The sequence below is a fragment of the Periplaneta americana genome, chromosome 12 (assembly GCF_040183065.1).
Source record: "Periplaneta americana isolate PAMFEO1 chromosome 12, P.americana_PAMFEO1_priV1, whole genome shotgun sequence".
NCBI lineage: Eukaryota > Metazoa > Arthropoda > Insecta > Blattodea > Blattidae > Periplaneta > Periplaneta americana.
The window spans coordinates 5,586,971-5,606,395 of NC_091128.1; the positions used below are offsets into that span (position 1 = coordinate 5,586,971).

At 35.8% G+C, this 19,425-nt stretch overlaps 1 protein-coding gene across 9 annotated transcripts in view; it reads right to left on the reverse strand.

Annotated features, from left to right (window-relative positions):
• LOC138710132 (nucleolar protein 12-like) overlaps positions 1–19,425 on the reverse strand; it is a 717,371-nt gene that overhangs the window by 647,303 nt on the left and 50,643 nt on the right. For 6 of the 9 annotated variants that reach the window (XM_069840765.1, XM_069840766.1, XM_069840768.1 and 3 more), the window contains exon 5: positions 13,238–13,399. In XM_069840765.1, the coding sequence (XP_069696866.1) occupies positions 13,238–13,399 (162 nt within the window). Of the gene's footprint in view, positions 1–2,764; positions 3,279–12,627; positions 12,757–13,237; positions 13,400–19,425 lie in introns of those variants that run through there. The other 3 variants (XM_069840763.1, XM_069840764.1, XM_069840771.1) reach the window with 2 other exon arrangements.

Sequence of the window (19,425 nt, forward strand, 5' to 3'; positions counted from 1 at the left end):
ATTAGTGGAAAACATACATGGAACATGGAAAGCAGCCTGTATTTAATCAAGAAAAAGGGGATGCAATTGCTGACCACTTGATAGTAGTTTTTAATCAGGATTTCCATTTTCAAAGTTTGACTTATGTGTGCTGGCAAAAAAATTTGGCCAGACGTGGATGAGTTGGGAAGTTTGAAAATAACTTTTCAGGGGAAAAGTGGGTAGAAGGTTTACTTCGTAGAAATCCCAATTGTCGACAAGAATATCAAGAAATACTACCACAAAAAGATCGAAGGTACAGGCACATGTAAGCTCCATCATATCGTACACATGACAATTATGATGTTGCTGTCGGTCCAATGCCCGTGCACTTGACAATCAGCTCAACTGCAGTCTTACAGTATTTCTGTACGATTCATCTTCTTGTAGCAATACTGTGCTTCTTTTGCTGTGTTCCATGATCATCTCTTCATTTGCATTATACAATACATAGGCGGATGTATGGTAAGTTCCTATCCTGTGCAGACAGATGTAAGTGGCCCTTGGGGGATTATGCAGAGGTTAGTCAATAAAATTTCCTAGGTTTTACTTTCTGCTCCATCCGAATTTTGTCGTTTTTCGACAGATATGAATTTACTTTCGATTAGTTGTTTTACAGAATAAATGAAAGTCCGTTATTAAATGGTTGAAAAATTTTGGTGCCCCTTTTAGTCAAAAAGTGTGCTGTTTTATATCCCTTTATATCATGGTGGGAAGAAATCCACTGTAAACTTATTTTTTCTGTGGTTTTGATAAGTAATAGATAATTTTCTTACAATCCTGAATTTTAGTCCTTTTTATAGACTGTCCTGAAATTATAGCATTTATGGTTATCCTTGAATTTGACAATAATATGACAGCATTTTGGAATGTGTTTAATTTATACAAGAGTACATCGTCATTGTTCCGGCAATAACTCCTATGTGACATATTTATTGATTTTCAAATTTTTGCTCTATTAAATAATTTAAATAGTGATACAGCAAACAATAAAATCTCCTATATGTAATTATATTTTTTTGTTTCGAAAATGTAAGAATTCACAGTCTCCTACGTACGACTGCCATAGTATGAATAAATGTGTTTTCTTTTCCTACTGAAAAATTTTATATTTTGCACATAGGAATTATTGCAGAAATAACGATGATATAAACAACAGTAATTTTCCTTTCAAAATTTGTTGTATAATCTCCTACAGAATTGTAAAATGAAAAAAAATGGAAAAGCTAAAGGGAACCTTGAGTATTCGTCTACCACAACCAAGAGGTTCCTATTGCGAGTTAAAGATAGCAGTCCTTTAGAGCCTATAATGAGTCTCTCAAATGAGGAGTTCTTTTGATTAAAGTTTCCTTCAGAACACACAGCCTGTATGTTTCTTACATTCAAATGTAATAGGACCACCAGCATCTAACCACTGACCATCTGAACAAAAGTGGCTAACATGGTTACTTTGTCTCCAGATAAAATTCTAAAGTGGGTATGGAAAAAGACAATTTTATAGTTCAATAATAGTATTATATATGTTACAAAACTGGCAAATATTGTAAATAATGAGCAATCATAACATGTTTAAAACTGCCAACAACACTCTGGCACATATACAGCACACTGAGGAACTTTCAAGAAGATACACGTTGAATCGTAAGTAGGGACCGGATTTTTATGTAATTACATATTATATTCCTTCCAACCTAACCATATATAAATAACAAATCTTTGCGAATCTTGTAATTACCATTAATATATTAAAATTTGATACTATATATTTTTACATATTTACCCCATATTACATAAATCTACACATTCTGGGGGTTTATTCATTTTTACTTCTCTAAAAGAAAAAAAAAAAACTTCTGCTGGGGAAGTTTACAATTTGAAATACACAGATTTAAAAAGCCTTTTTACCTACCCAAGAAAATATATATTTCGGGACAAAACATAACGTCCTTAGTTCCAGAAAGTAATAGAGGCACTCGCCCCATACCGTCCACTGTAAATATGATGAACAAAAGGCAACCATTCTCATACAACTACCGTGTATTGTAAAAGTCACTCAGAAAGCAGCGTTGTCTTCATGTGGCGGAGTGGGACGAGGACGACATGATTTGTCTCGAACTATAATTGTTCTGCACACATCTTAACAAGCCGTTTCCATGCAATTTGCTACCTTTCTCACCCTCTTCCTAATCCTTCCATGGAAAACTTGTGTCAAGTCTGACATGAGCTACATGGTTAGGGGTTGTTATAGCATCTACAGGGTGGGCACAAAGCTAACCCCTATAAATACCTCAAATATACACATTATTTATGTAATTCATAATTCAGACATATATCCACTTTACATTAATTCGTGTCCTAAGTGTCTACAGGATTAGTAGATATGTCCTCCATAATTCTCTTCACACAAAACAAAGCATTGCCAGGTTCGGTGTGATATTCGCCTCAGCACCTCAGCTGTGATTTAATTTCACACTTTCACTACAGATGGAAAAATAGTAATGTGTCAAGTGTGCGGTAAAAAAGTCGGGTGCTCTATGAAATCACAACTGGAGTCTTACCTTTCCTATACCTGCCAGATATTGATATTAAATATTTTCATGATTTTACATATTTTAGTACATATTCAGCTTATTTTTCTTACATAAATATGTACATATTTCACACCTTGATATTACATAAAAATCCGGTCCCTAATCATAAGGGTTAAACATGTCTGGGGTGCAGCGTATTTAATAACTAGAATTCCTAAATTTTCATACATATATTCTATAGAAAGAAAGTAGGTACACTGATTTCATACTCATTTGCTCTACAACATACAGTATTTAGTTGTATTAGTCTTCCAATCTGATTCAATTAAAAACTCACTGTCCTTTGACTCAGTACACTCTTTATCAACAGCTGTAATTAAATCTGTGACACGTTTCGGCGTGATAAAGTATCAATCTTAGTAACAAAACTCAAGAAAGAATATTCACAGCTCAATACATTGAATTTTATCGTTTTCCTTTCTTCCCTGCCTGTCTGGACTTAGAATGACCCTTTCTTTTCTTTTTCTTTTTAAGTGACTCCTTTTTGTTTTTTTGCCTTTCTAACTTGTTTTTTAATTTGAATGTTTTACTCTTTTGAACCTGTTTTTTTGCATTTTTCTTTAGTATCTTCTTTACATCTTTTGGTGTTTTTAATTTTAATCTCGTTAATTCATCTTTTTGAGTATCTTTCTGGTCATTGTTCTCACTACTTTCATCTTCGTATATTACCTGAAACAAATAATATTGACACCTAATTATTGTATTTAAAATTAAATACACTCCATTTTGTATTCCATACCTTCTAGGTATGTACTTTCTCATTCATTATAGCACGTATTGCAATGCTGCAGACAATCTGATACAAAAAGACTGGATTTTGGCATGTTGACTGCACACAGCAACTTTTTAAAGTATTTTATTGAATTTTGAAAAATAACACAAAGTGAAGAACAATGCTGTTTAACTGACGGCACCAGACCCTGGGTTCATTTCGCCATCATCATCATCTTCATCCCGCCTACTGTGCGACCTCATTAACAAAACACGTGAACAATGTGCATCGGCGTAAGACTGAGTATTGAGCAGCTTGGCTAGGCAATGTGTGCAGTCTGAATAGATATTCTTCTTTTTAGCATGTGACTCACACATGTTACATTTTCAAAAGAGAACATGGTATCTATCAAGAATTATATTTGCTATCAATAGCGAGGGTCGTGAAATAATTAATCAGAAATGTAATTAAGTTTTTTTGATAAAGAAAAGTCAACCAGAAAATTAAAGTGTCCATGCTACATAATGTTCTGCATAATGTCTGAATCCACTATTTGTAAAACACTGAAACAATCAAAATTAGCAAATATTCATGACGAAAAAATTAAATCTCCAGGAAAGAAAAGTACAGATCCAGAAACAAAATCTGGATCGCCCAATTTTACTAAGTTCCAGATACAACACATTGCACATGTGCAGTAAACAAGAACTTATGAACAGACTTGCAAAGCTTGTTGCCTACATAGGGGAGGACTGCTACCACGACTCAGCCCATTTTTTAATTCCGTATCTGTACAAGCACCTCTAATAATATTGAAGTCGGTAAATTTGATTGCCTACTGCAGTGATGTCAAAGCAAGCGCATTTTTCTGACCTTGACGTCGTGCGCGGGCAGCAAGCGCTAAGTATGGAAAGAGGAAGGGTTGTGTATATGAATAAGCAATCTGTTGGATTAAGAAAACGGAACGTGAAATTTTATGTCGTTATTTTTATATGGCTTCTTTCTGTTTGATATTATCTATATTGTCTGTAAAACAAAAGTACTAACACTGATTTATTAATATTGCACTTGTGTTTTAAATCTTAACAACATAAGAGAGTTAAGAAGGATTATTCACTTAAATTCCATAGTAGTATAATATTATACTGTATTAAGTGGATAAAACACATCATTAATAAAGAGATATTCCAAAGAAAGAGATTGAGTATGACATGATATGTTGGAATTTATATTGATAGTATCTTTAGCCTTACAAAAGTAATCAATAAACTAATCAAAACAATATTACAGTACAAAGCAAAGTTACCTAGGTACTGTATCTGTTTTAAGTGTAACTAATATTACATAACAAAACCCTTATCGCATTATGCTTTTAAGCTGATATTTGTGAGGAACTTCCTATCATCAGAATATTAAATTATTTTCTCGAAATCTGCTGAAGCTATAGAGCTGACATTTTTACAACACATGGGCACGTATCTTTTGCTTATGATGTAACAGTAGTTGCTTTGTTAATTCATTTCCTTACAAACAATTTCCACGCGAATATTTTCAAAATTTGCAATACACTACCTTCAGTAATATGTATATACGGTATATTAGATTTACGAAAACATTCTGTAAGGCTACTAAATAAATAGGCCTATACCTGAAAATTTCAATTTTCTATACGAAAAGTTGAGAAAATATTTCTTTAGAATAAAAAAATCAAACTTGTGAAAAATGAACATTAAAATTAAAACTTACATTCTTATAATGCATTTATACTTCTCAGGCAAATCTAAAAATTAACATGGATACAGTTTTAATAAGTTCTCTTCCCTTTGTCCATTGAATCAGTGCTGGCCATCCCTGTATATAGTTCGACCAAGCGGCATATACTACCTCTTTCGTCTGTCTCTTTCCTTTCAGCTGTAAAGCTCTCAGACTTTCCTGGGCTCTAAAGCGCACGCTTGCTCCTGTGGGTATAATTGACATGCCTGGCCTACTGCATCGTAAAGCCTGCCTCATTAAAAGGGCAATGTTACTTGTCATTATGATGACGAAAAAAATGTTGTGACCATGTAGTTAAAAATAAGTATCGTGAAACCAAAGAACTCATCAATGACATTGTAGTCAGTGAAATGATTAATCGAGATAACAATTCTAGTGATAACTGGAGTATAATGTAGTGACACAGACTCCGATCTTGACGACATGTAGCATGCAGTCTCCGCTACTAGGCCTATTCTGTTTTTCTACTACATTTTCTATTAACTGTTGGACTCCATTGTTCTCTCATTATAAATGATGGATTGCTGTCTAGTGTTAATAGAGTGATTGCATTCATAGAACGAATGTAGAGTCACACAACTAGTGGAAGGGAGCCAACCGACAGCACTCTGCTTCCCCTATCTGTTTTGAAAATTAATAATGTCGAGTAATACACGTGGCTATAAAATCTTTCGAACATTACATATGAGAGTTATTTTCGACAGTAAGTTAACATGGAGCAACCATTTGAAATATATTTCTGAAAAAGCTCGTAAAAGATTCTCCCTTCTGGAAAGACTAGCAGGAAAGAAATGGGGATGCTCTAGAGTCTAGAACATACCTGCACAAACAGCACTCAACAAGTGCGCACGCTCCTTTGGAGCGAGAAAGCTGTTTACTGCTCGCTGAATCAGAAAGGAAGAAACATCAGAATGACATAGACTTGCTATAGGTAGAGGAGAGGGAAACAACCACTCAGCTATCTAGTGGAGTGCAGTGCGTATTCTCAGTAACTGTTTCACGTTGCTTACCTACTGCTACAGTACAGTATGGAGGAATCTAAAAGACGGAAAAGTGATGATCACGCAGATTCTTTCAATGTTGCATGGGAAAATGCTTATTTTTTCATAGCTGCTGGAGTAAATACTCAGTGCTTTATCCGCCACAACATTTTTAAATGTAGAAAGAAACATAACATAATGCGTCATTACGAGTCCAGACATAAAGATACTAAAGATATTAATCTTCAACAATTTAAATATCTCTCTTCAGGAAAAAGGCCAGCTCAGTGTTGATATGTTGAATAAATTACGGGATTTCAGTCGTAAACTTACACTTTTCGTAAGTCAGTTTCGGGAAGGTAATATGGCTTACTTTCGAACGATAGAAACTGCTCGTGATGAAGCCATGTTAAACGATTATGTGCAAATATTAATTGAAATTCAGAATGAATTTAATTCTAGGTTCAAAGATCTTGTCTTAAGGTCCACACGGTTAGCGCATCTAGCCACGAAACCATGTGGCCCGGGTTCGATTCTCGATCGGGGAAAGTTACCTAATTGAGATTTTTCCAGGGTTTTCTCTCAATCCAGTATGAGCAAATGCTGAGTAACTTTCGGTGTTGGACCCAGACTCATTTCATCGGCATTATCACCTTCTTCTCATTCAGACGCTAAATAACATAGGCTGTTGATAAAGCATCGTAAAATAACCTACTAAAAATCTTGTCTTAATTGGAAAGAAGTTTAAAGTTATCATAATAAATTCCTTCAACACCAGTTGAAACAGAGTCATATAAGTTACAGGTGGGCCTGGTCGGCGCAGTATAAGGCCCTCATTCGCTCTGTCATTACCTATGCCGCACCCGCATGGGGGTTTGCAGCAGTGTCCCATCTACGTAAACTCCAAGTTATCCAAAACCAGGTGATTCGACTCATTACCCATCTCCCCCGAGTCGCCTCAAGAAGAAAGTTCCATGATGAACTAGAGTTGCCAACCATAGACGAGTTCATTGCTCGACTGGCTAGGAACCTGTATGCAGAAGCTCGTGCTAACCCCAGCCCGCTCATATCTGGCATAGACACCAGACAGGTCCATTAGCTATACTATTGAGACAGGAGGACAGGGAGGCTGGCGTTACTCCCAGGTTTTGGTAGCCACGACTCAACTCCATGAGACTCCTTGGATAGTGCAACTGCTTTAAAATGACCTTGTCTTAACTGGGCTAAACAAAATCCCTCCCTAACAATATCTACTTTTGTTGATCGATGGAACTATCATAGAGCCAATGGGCTAGTATATATCCATCGATTCATAGAGTCATTCTGCCTAAGAGCCAACTGGCTAGTCTCTGATATTGAGACAACTCATCCTGCCTAAGGTTTTTCCGTGGTTTTCCTAAGGTGCTAAGACAAATGTCGGGATGAGCCCTAAAAGAAATGGGCCACGGACCTGCACTCATATCCCCATGAATCTCCCTAATTACTCTAAATTAATTAACAATTACATCTTCGTAATTGAGCCATCATATAGCCAAATGGCTGGTCTCAAAATTTGAGACGATTCAACAAGGCTCATGACAACAATCACCTCCTACATAATAGCCAAATTGGCTAGTCTCTTATATATGAGACAACTCATCCTGCCTAAGGTATTCCGTGGTTTTCCTAAGGCGTAAGACAAATGTCGGGATGAGCTCTATAAGAAATGGGCCACGGACCTATATGCCCTTCCCGATATATATTTCCCTTTATATAAACGACGTATGCCCTAGTTCAGAACCTATAAATTGTCTTTAAATATACGAGGTCACTCAATTAGTCGCAATTTGAAAGGACAGGGACCTCTCAAATTGCAGATTTAGATTTCACGGCACTTCTTCTGACGGCCTTCACATGCTTTGTCATCGAACAACAGATGACAGCGTCTCGCCATCCTAACGGCAAACACCAGCCAACTCCTCCTCGCCCCGTTCCGTGATCACTTGATCAAATCTCAGTCCCCCTCGCGTATGTGGTACCTAAGAGATTATGTCCAATTTCGGCTTCCCCTTCAAAATTTTCTAGAACTCCTTCAGTGGAGCAGCGTAACCCGGAGTGAGACTAGTGGCCAACAGGCTTGGAGCTCACATATTTAGTTTTGTACAGCCCCCAACCCCTTGCAAGGACGCGTTTTGCGTACCTTTTAAATTTGTCCTCCCAATTCTCTTTCGATTTTTCGATTTTCGTTGGCGCAGTTGGTATTGCGCTGGCCTTCTGTGCCCGATGTTGCGGGTTCGATTCTGGGCCAGGTCGATTGCATTTAAGTGTGCTCATATAACCTCGGCAGTTGCGAGCGTCGTTAAATAAAACATAACATTTAACAATTTACAGCTCAGACTTATTGATCTTCAATGTGGCCTAAGGGCTAAAGATCATTTGAATAATACTACTAGCCTGGTTGAGTTTTACAAGACTAAACATTAGCAATAATATCCACGACTACACAGGCTGGCTGTGAAAATGATTGCTATGTTTGGCTCAACATTTATATTTGTGAGCAACTGTTTTCCATAATCAACATTAATAAAGGCAGGCATCGAACATCTGTAACTGATGTTGTATTACAATCAGTAGGCTACTGTTCCTTTCAGCTGCCAACAGCATAAAACCTCGTTTTGATGTACTGATAAATAAAAAAAATAACAAAATGATATTGTACATTTAAGTAGGTACAGAATTTATATTATTTCTGTAAAATAAATATTTCTGCATTAATTAATAAGTCCAAGATAGTTTTGCAAACAATGAACGGGAATTCATTTCACGAACACTCGTAACAGTACTTCCTTTTGTGTACATTTTGTACGAGATCACCCCTTCTTCCAGTCCATCCTATACAGAGCACAGCTAATATCTGCATTCCGCTCATGAGCTGTGAGCCGGCTCGGAGAGTGCAAACCTTGTGCAGGCCTGCTCTAGAAATACTTTGAACACTACATAGAAAATTTTTATACAGCCAGTGCTGACGTACTTCACCTTTCATAAACGAAATAGAATGTGTTCAAAACCAAGCTCTCAGGCTCATTACTGGTGGAATCAAAACAACTCCAATAGATTCTATGAGATTCCTCACTAATATTAGCAGCATCAAAATGACAATAGAAGAAAAAAGCACTGATTCAAGATGAAAAACTTATCAGATTACTAGGAAACAATTGGCATTCATACAGTCCTCTCTGTAGATTAAAAACTCAAAAAAGTTTCATATCCATGGTTCAAGAATTAAAACAGAAAATCAACATCTCTAATTTAAAAGAAATCTTACAAATTAAACCAAACCCTTTAACTCTATTAAATATAGAATATAATCTAAATTTAACAGAAGAAATACTGAAATCAGAAGTAAACACTGAAATAATGAAACAATTGTCTTTAGACACAATTAATATTAGGTACCCTCCACAAAACTGGCTTCATTTATACACTGACGGATCCTTGATCTCCAGAGAACAAGGTGCCGGTGCAGGTGTTAGGTGCTGTCTCTTCTCACTTTACAGATCTCTTGGATATGGAGAAATCATTGCAATAAGTGAAAGTCTCAGGAATCTTCTATGCCACATCAATAAATTTTAAAATACAGTTGTATTGTCAAACTCCAAAGCAGCTATTCTATCAATCGTCTCTAAACACATACCTTCATCTCAAACAGCAGAAATAACTAAAACGCTCTCTCAAATAACACTCAATAAAAGAATTGTATTCCAATGGATACCATCCCATTGTGGAATCCTGGGAAACGAGAATGCGGATGCTTTAGCAAAGAAGGGCAGCACTGCTACTTACAGACCTGTTACTAAATCTACGTATTACTCTGTGAAAAGATTTATTAAATCTACATACTAAGACTTCAACAAACAAAATTTGATAACACAATCCCAAGGGAAAAAAATGGAACTCTCTGCATCATAATCCACAGTTAATTCCTGATTTACCACGAAAATCGTCTGTAGCTGCATTTAGATTGGCAACAGGCCATGATTGTTTGGCCAAACACCTGCATAGAACTGGAATATATCAGTCCCCTAACTGCCCATTGTGTAACTCAAACCAAGAAATGGATTCGGAACACCTCAAAATCTGTGCTTCAGTGGCTGGCCATGATAATATCTTTGAAAAATATTGGAGTGCAAGTCAAACACCTAGCATTAGAAAACAACAACAAGCCAGACGTATTGTTAAAAATACACTCAGGGACAAAAAAAAAAAACCGGACACTTTAATATTTGTTGGTATTTTGGAAAACATTATCTTCTCATACAATATTATGGTAGCCATCTGTTGTTATGGAGACGTGTATACATTGTTGATTGTTTTTTGTTTTATAAACAAGCCATTACAACCAAATATTCCAATTTTTCTTTCGGAGTCTCAGCTATAACAATTTTGTCTCAACCATTTTGTGCTTCAGTATCGTTATCATTCGTTATTTCTTTATTTTTTACATTTTCTGAGTTTACGTGGGGTTGTAACATTTGCCTTAAAACAAGATGCGACCTGAAGATGTGGCTCGAGCTGTAGCCCTTTACGATGATGGACACAGTGTACATTACATTGCAAATGTTATGAATATGGCTAGAAGCACAACCCATGATGCCATAAAACGGTATAGAGAGACCCTAGAATATACCAGAAGACCAGATTCGGGTCGTCCAAGAGCTACAAATCCAAATGAAGACAGGTATATGGTGTTGAGAGTTCTTAGGGAGCGCAACCTGCCAGCTACTAGTGTAGCCCAGCAATTTGTTAACATGCATGGACGCCCAATTTCGGCCAAAAAAGGTAGAAGGAGGTTGAAAGCAAGTGGACTGATATCAAGTAGACCTGCAACTGGTCCCAGACTTCTCAGGATGCATCGAGATGAACGACTGCGTTTTGCAAATGATCACAGGGATTGGAAAAATGGACAGTGGAGCTGTGTTCTGTTCACCGATGAGTCCCGTTTGAATCTGTGCTCACCTGATGGACGTGAAAGAGTTTGGAGAAGGAGGGGAGAACGATTTGCACAGTGTTGCGTTTTCGAAAATGTGCCATATGGAGGTGGTGGAGTGATGGTTTGGGCAGGAGTGTGTACGGATGCTCGTACAGAGTTGGTTTTTGTTGAAAATGGAAGACTAACAGCTGATAGGTATACAAATGAATGTTTGGCTGATCATGTTGTGCCATTTGGCCAATTTGTAGGCGATAATTTTGTTTTAATGCATGATAATGCACGGCCGCATATTGCTCATGCGGTCGGAGATTATCTCCAAGAAGTGGGAATCCATGTTTTTCCATGGCCAGCAAGGAGTCCAGACATGAACCCAATTGAACACACGTGCGACATGCTGGGACGGCATGTTAAGAATAGACGACCGAGACCAGAATCGTTACAAGAGTTGAGGCGAGCACTTGGCGAAGAATGGGAACTTATTCCTGAAGAAGACATTGCTAACCAAATTGAGAGCATGCCAAGACATATGGATGCAGTTATTCAAGCCAGAGGGGGTAATACCCGTTACTAAAAATAGTTTTTAATGTTTAAGGCACCATAAAATGAAAAAACAGCTAGACCAAACGATGCCATAGTTATACGCCCTTTGTAATTTTTTTTGTAAATTTTCTCATCAGAGATTTTTTTTTCAAATGTTGTCGTATAAGGTGCTAAATGAAACATTATTTTGTTTAAATGGGTTTTGTTTCATTTTGAAATAATTGGCAACAAAATACAAGCAAATATAGAAGTGTTCGGTTTTTTTTGTCCCTGAGTGTACTTTTGGTATTCTGGTTTCACAATAGAGGGTTTATGAAAAGCCTTTTAGATGCAGGGCATAACTAGTTGATAAAATTGTAAAGGCAACGTGTGTTCTTCACAATTATATGAGGCAGAATATATACGTGATACCAGAAGGACGTGAACAGGAAATTTTAACACAAGATGCATGTCTTGATTCGATTCCACGTGTAGGTTGTAATGCTACGCAAGAGGCTTTCAATGTTAGGCAAGAGTTTATATGTTATTTCATGAATGAAGGAAGTGTTCCATGGCAAATAGCTTATGTTTATAGAGGTAGAAATAAAGATTGACTGTTTGAAATGAACTCCTCAATAAGTTAGCAATATAAACTTAAATGCAATTTAATACATTAATTTCATAAGCAGTATGTAAGTTATAGTGGGTACAATAGATATGTAAAAGAATAAAAGATGCGTACAATCAATCCCGAGAGTTCCACTTATTTCTTGCCAACAGTTGTCCTTCCTGGCTGTCTCTCTATAATAATTTGAGCTTGTGTCATAGCAACAAGGATATTTTTGTATTTCTACAATCAATCTTTCCTCCCTTGATCTTCTTTCCAATTATTAGTAATTAGTAAACAGGAACAATATTATAACTATTAAAGTTGGCCTATGCAACACAACCATCTGCTAGATGCCAGGAAAACAACTGATTATGTGTATGCGCGAAGTCAACTACAACTATGAAAATTGCCTCCTAGGCGATCTGTGAAATTTAGCTTAGTGTAGCTTAGCTTACCTTAGCTTAGCATAGCGCTTTGTGTGTGCCATTCCATACAACTACATTAGAGCTTTTTTTTCCTTAGCTTGCGTAGCTTAGCTTAGCTTAGCTTTCTGTGTGTGGTAGCCTTTAGAGCTGTATTGTTTACTACAAATCAGAAACAGTCACTGTATTTACAAAATATGGTTACTTCGAGACTTTCAATATTGCAAATTTATGAAACAATCGCTGCTCTATTACATGGTACAAGATTTCAATGGTCACCGCTAGGAGCACTGATTTACAGCAATGTTGCCCTAGTAGTATTAGACTTCTTAACAAATTGCCCACTCAAATTAAAGAAATAAATGGAAGTACAGTAGTTTTAAATTGTAGGCTAGCATTTTTGCCGATTGCATTGTGAGTCATTGTTTGTGGCCTTCAAGATCCCCCAACTTGAATCTGTGTTATGTTTGAAGACAGTGTAGTAGAACATAAAATATCAGTTGAGAAATTCTTAATATTTCATAATATGTTTTAAAGAATAATAAAGTAAAATACTATATATCTACTTGACAGCCAATTATTTAAGAAGACTTGAACACATTTATACTGACAAAAAAAATAACATCATTATTATGAACCTTACCTTGCTCGTACCAATCCATAAGTTTTTCTCTGCTAAGTCGGATGCTGAGAGCTCTGTTATATTTACAGAATGGTTTTCTAGCTCGTACTTCTTTGAGGCAAGGTTCTCTAATTCTGGTATTGGTCTATGTGAGACTACAAGCTTCTTGTAAGACTCTCGAGCCTGTAATCAGATATTAATGTAATGTAATCAATGCCACAAATGTTCCAAATCTTGACTATTTTTTTCTTATTTATGCTTAAATTTCATGTTCATATTAGAAATGTAATGAAGGGACATTCCATGAAAAATAGGACATTAATATGAATTTATCGTAATTTCTTTCAGACTATTACACTTTTACTACATCATACTACTTTTGACCAATAAAACGATACGAAAGGACCTCTTTCAACCAATCATGGTTGTTTATCGCACAATTTTATCACTTCCCTAGCATTTGTTTGTTTTTATCACTACCCTAGCATTTGTTTCTTTGTTTGTCAACATTTCAAACTGCACTGGTCTGGACGTCAAAAAACAACCACTCCAGTCGATGCACAGCAATTTCAAATATGACTCGCATTGGCATTCAAGAACAAGAATTAATAAAATCATTGGTCATAGCTGTGCATGTTCCCTGAACCCTATTTACAAATAACCCTAAATAAATTGAGGAATACACCATGTACATCAACGAGTTCCACTTCTTTTACTCACACGTCCAATATAACATCAATTGAACCACCAACCACTAAAACATTCAATTTGAAAACTGTACTTTCAATAATTGTTCCTTTTAAAATTATTCATGTTTATTTTTAATTTCATCATCCCTAATTAAAGCTTTTCTAACACTTGTTTATATTGTTTAAGTTGTGTTGTAGCTTCTGCTATATGATATTATGGATAGTCACGTATCAGAGATTGTTTAATAGTAAGATTTATTGAAAATTATCTGTCAAGTGACGTTGATTACTGGGATCCGGATAATTGAAGTGTAATGCAACTGTTTTAATAAAAATGAACTGAATCAACAAAGCCTTTTTGACTAGCAACAGTCCAAGGCTTCTATAGACTTTTAGAACCCTTGGTAACCGTCCACAGAGTTCAATGAAGATTCTATAGTTGGCACAACTGGTAACAAGAAAACAGCTAATCATAACACACTACTGCCATATAGCGGAATATTTGTAATGTTGAGATGGTACAATACATAATATACATTTGAAGACAGTTCAGTATTTTCGTAAGTCAATTAATATTTAATTGTAATGGAGTACTTTGTTACTTCTATTCTTTATATACTTTCTTCTAATCATGTAACAGTCAATTAAATCCCACTCGAATTTTGATTTTCTCTAGACAAATCAAAACCTCTAGTGAGATTACTGTTGATAAACGTTTTGTAAAATGGTACCTACATAAAACCCTGAATTAAGCAGAAACATAATGCCTTTTCAAATGTTTTCAATTGTGAGTGTGGTACACCTGCATTTAAGATGACCTCTATCAGCTGTTCCCTGCTAGACTGAAACTGCATTGTTTTTGAGACTCTCAGATGCTTAACAAACATTATTCTGCAACTTTTTCCTTTTCTGAGTGAAAAATGAATATATATTTTAACATATTTTTATTATTATAACGTTATGAATGTGTTAAGTAATTATTAATTAAGCCAATCAAAAAAATAATGAACATCTATGTCCCACACATGACTCAAAATAGATTATATTTTGTTTCCCAAAAGATATTCGTTAAAAAAACTTTGAGTAACTTTTTTTTCTTCTTCTTTAATCATCAACTGCACGATCACATTTTAAAATTGTTTTATTAATTAAAATGAATTAGGCCTAAGTAATAATTTTCATTGTTGTCTCACATGTGATCATCCTATATGGGACATGTATCCAATAATTTTATTTCTATCACCTTTGTAGTCAAAACAAAACTTGCTCTTCAAGTCTGTTGCATCTGTACTAAAATGTTTTACAGGAACAATGGAAAAACCCAAGTGCATTAAACATGAAGATGAGAGAAAGTTTGAAAGCTGAGAATCCAAACTACCAAAAGGAAGAAAATAAAAGAATTGCAGATCTGAAAAAGAGAAAGAGGGCTTCCATGAGTGAAAAAGAAAATGAGGATTTATGAAGATATGAAAGAGACAGGAAGAGATTACAGAGAGCAAAGAAGATTGATGGCTTAAATGTGTCAAATAACAGTTCCGAGTCACCCAATAGACCTAGTCTTTAGTCATGGAAGGCAACATTTTCTAAAACTGTGGAGAATGGCTCGATCACTGCTGAAGTCACCCAGGAAACTGCAAGCTGTGGTAGAAGGTCTTGCGGAATGTGTTGGAATAAAACTAGGAAATCATATGGAGAAAGATCTGCAGGCACTCATGAATATTCTATGGTTGCTAGATTTTTCTTCCAACCAGACAATGTTCATACATGCCCAAGAATGAAAGACATTGTTACCATCTGGGAGAATGGTAGAAAAGAAAAATTGCAAAAACATTACTTGACCATGTTTCTAACAGAGGCCTTTCACATTTTCAAAGAGGCAAACCAAAATTTTAGAACTGGATATTCAAAATTTTGCAGCCTTCGCCTTCACTCTTTTTGCAGATGACACTAGTGTATTTATATTACTGACTCCATTGAAGAACTGTTTGAAAAGTTTGAGGCAAACATTATTACTCTTGAAAACTGGTTAAGCACAAATAGGCTTTCTTTGAATTTGAAAAAAACTGTATACGGTATATGGATTTTCATTAAACCTTCATTTTATTATATTATTCCGAAAAAATTAAAGGTTAATGATTCTGTAATACAAAAAGTTGCATCAGTTAAATTTTTAGGTTTGATTGTTGATGAACATTTAACATGGGATAAGCATATTTTGGCTGTCTGTGAGAAAATTGCTCCAATGTCTGGTATTTGAAAAGGCTTAAAAGATCTTTGCCTATATCTTGTCTCTTGAATGTATATTATGCTTTTATCCATTCTCATTCAATGTATATGTCATTTAACTGGGGACATAATAAGAAAACTGCTTTGAGACCTTTACAAATTATTCAAAATAGAGCTTTAAGAAATTTATTGGGTTTTCATTATTTGACTCCAGTTAAATATTTATATCAATTTTCTTTCGTTCTACCAGTTGAATCAATTATCAAATTAGGTGCCGCCATTTTCATGTACAAAGTTATTAACAATTTAATACATAGTAATATTACATTTCAGTTTATTAAAGACATACATACTTATTTAACAAGACAAAAAGACAATATATTTTTTTTTCTCAGCATTGCTCAGTAACTTATGGAACGAAACGACTTAACCATTTTTTAACAACAACTTTTAATCAACTTCCTTTAGAATATAGAATTTTACCAAATTGTCGGTGTTTTAAGAATTGTTTAAAAATACGTTTTTGGGAAGATTATTTATTTTAATTCTCAGTTGATTTATTTATTCCATGGTTTCAAACTTTTTCTTCTTTCTGTCCAAAACTTTATGTCATCTTGTTATTTGTTCTTATTTTGCTTTCTTTCTTTAATAAATTCTTGTGTTATTGTTTGTTTTCAACAAACTGTAGTTTCATGACTTTTCAATTACAATGTGTAACATATGTGTTCTTGTATAACCCCTACATATGAGTTATACTCGTCGGGGCATACTCAATAAATTAAAAAAAAAAACCAGAACAGAAAACCACAATTTAAGTCACACGGAGTTAGTGTGCACTCGAAGTTGGTTGCTTGACGGTTGTCAGCCCACTTTGAGGTCTGTGGATATAGAGGGAAAAATTGGATCGGTGTCGGTTAGAGTTCCCGAGTAGCTCAGTGGTAGAGCGTTGGTACGTTAAACCAAACGTCCCGGGTTCGATACCCGGCTCCGGAACAATTTTTCCCTCGAAATTATTCAAATCAACTTTACAGGGAGTTATACCTGAAAATCTTGATTTGCATAATACACGTCACTGTTCGTTAACAGAAAACCACAATTTAAGTCACACGGAGTTAGTGTGCACTCGAAGTTGGTTGCTTGACGGTTGTCAGCCCACTTTGAGGTCTGTGGATATAGAGGGAAAAATTGGATCGGTGTCGGTTAGAGTTCCCGAGTACTCAGTGGTAGAGCGTTGGTACGTTAAACCAAAGGTCCCGGGTTCGATACCCGGCTCCGGAACAATTTTTCCCTCGAAATTATTCAAATCAACTTTACAGGGAGTTATACCTGAAAATCTTGATTTGCATATTCTTACTTACTTACTGGCTTTTAAGGAACCCGGAGGTTCACTGCCGCCCTCACATAAGCCCGCCATAGGTTCCTATCCTGAGCAAGATTAATCCAGTCTCTATCATCATATCCAACCTCCCTCAAATCCATTTTAATATTATCTTCCCACCTACGTCTCAGCCTTCCCAAAGGTCTTTTTCCCTTCGACCTCCCAACTAACACTCTATATGCATTTCTAGATTTGCCCATACGTGCTACATGCGCTGCCCATCTCAAATGTCTGGATTTAATGTTCCTAATTATGTCAGGTGAAGAATACAATGCGTGCAGTTCTGTGCTGTGTAACTTTCTCCATTCTCCTGTAACTTCATTCCTCTTAGCCCAAAATATTTTCTGAAGCACCTTATTCTCAAACACCCTTAACCTGGGTTCCTCTCTCAAAGTGAGAGTTCAAGTTTCACAACCATACAGAAGAACCGGTAATATAACTGTTTTATAAATTCTAACTTTCAGATTTTTTGACAGTAGACTGGATATTTTTCCACCTCTTCAAAGGATAAATTTCCAATTTTTATATTCTATTTCACTAGAGTCTTAGAAAGATTTCAGAACAGTAAAATCCCTCATAACTGGCACCCAAATAACCACAATACCAAAACAACGGCACTTTTGGCTGAGCCAAAAAAAAAAAAAAAAGTTTAAGGCCCGGTTGCAGAAACACCGATCAAAATATGATTGGCAATCAAGGAGGGTTTGATTGGCCATCAGTTCTATTTCTGTTGCAGAAAGAACAATCAGTGTTTGATCGGAGATCAGTCTTCCATCACATTTGATTAACAGATTTTTGCTGGTTAAGTCACTGATCATCGATCAAATAGGCAATTTATGTTGTTCTCTTTATAGTGCAGTTACTGTAATTTGTATAGTAAATAGTTATAGCGTAACAATATTGTTTTCGACATAATGGATTCTTCTAATGAAGAAATTTTAGAATGAAAAAAATATTATTAAGAAGAAGGCGTTTCCGTAATAGACATGAATTGTTTTTATGTATATTGACAGAGAATTTGAGCAAAGATTTAGGTTAAGTAAGGATTTGTGTGTTTTGTTACTTTCAAAAATTGAAACAAATATATGCAGAGACAAATCGAAACCTTCCACTTTCTCCTATGAACCAAGTTCTAATAATGCTGAGATTTTATGCTGTTGGAATTTTTCAGGCGGTCTTGGGTTATCTTGTTAGGGTCCACAAATCAACTATTTGCTGAGTAGTTAGGAATGTTACGTATGAAATTCCTTTGTTATGGCAGGGTCTCATAAATCCCCAAACTTCAAACAGAGAACGATTTGAAATCCAGAGAGAATTTTCAGCCATGTCAGGATTTCCAAGAGTAGCCTAATATTGATTGTATAGAATGCTCACATCCCCACCCAATCACCTGGTTGAAATGATGCCGAACTTTATCGAAATAGAAAAGGTTTCTTTTCTGTGAATATACAGGAAATATGTAGTCTAACCATCATTGAAATTCTGGAATGTTGTAGCCCGTTGGCGGGGTTCTACACATGACAACACAACATTTTTAATGAGTAGGTTACGAGCTCCATTTGTAAACAGAGAGATGGGAAATGGAATTATTTTGGGTTATGGAGGCTATGCATATTCCAATTTCTTGTCGACTCCCCTAGCAAATCCCACAGCAGAAGCCCCCTCACGTTTTTTTTTTTGCTTCATTTTTTTTTCACTATATTGTAGTCTATATACAAATAGAATCCGCCTGTTTCCTTTCTACAAAAAGCAACAAAACAGCAAAACATTCACTTGAACATTCACTTGTTTTCCTAGTCACCGCCTACTTGATGCATTCGTTTCGCGACTTTTAAAGAGCATCAAATTGGCTGTGGTTGCTAAATAGCGCTGTTGTCAAATGTATTTCTTTCTCAAATCAGCAATTAGTAAATTGA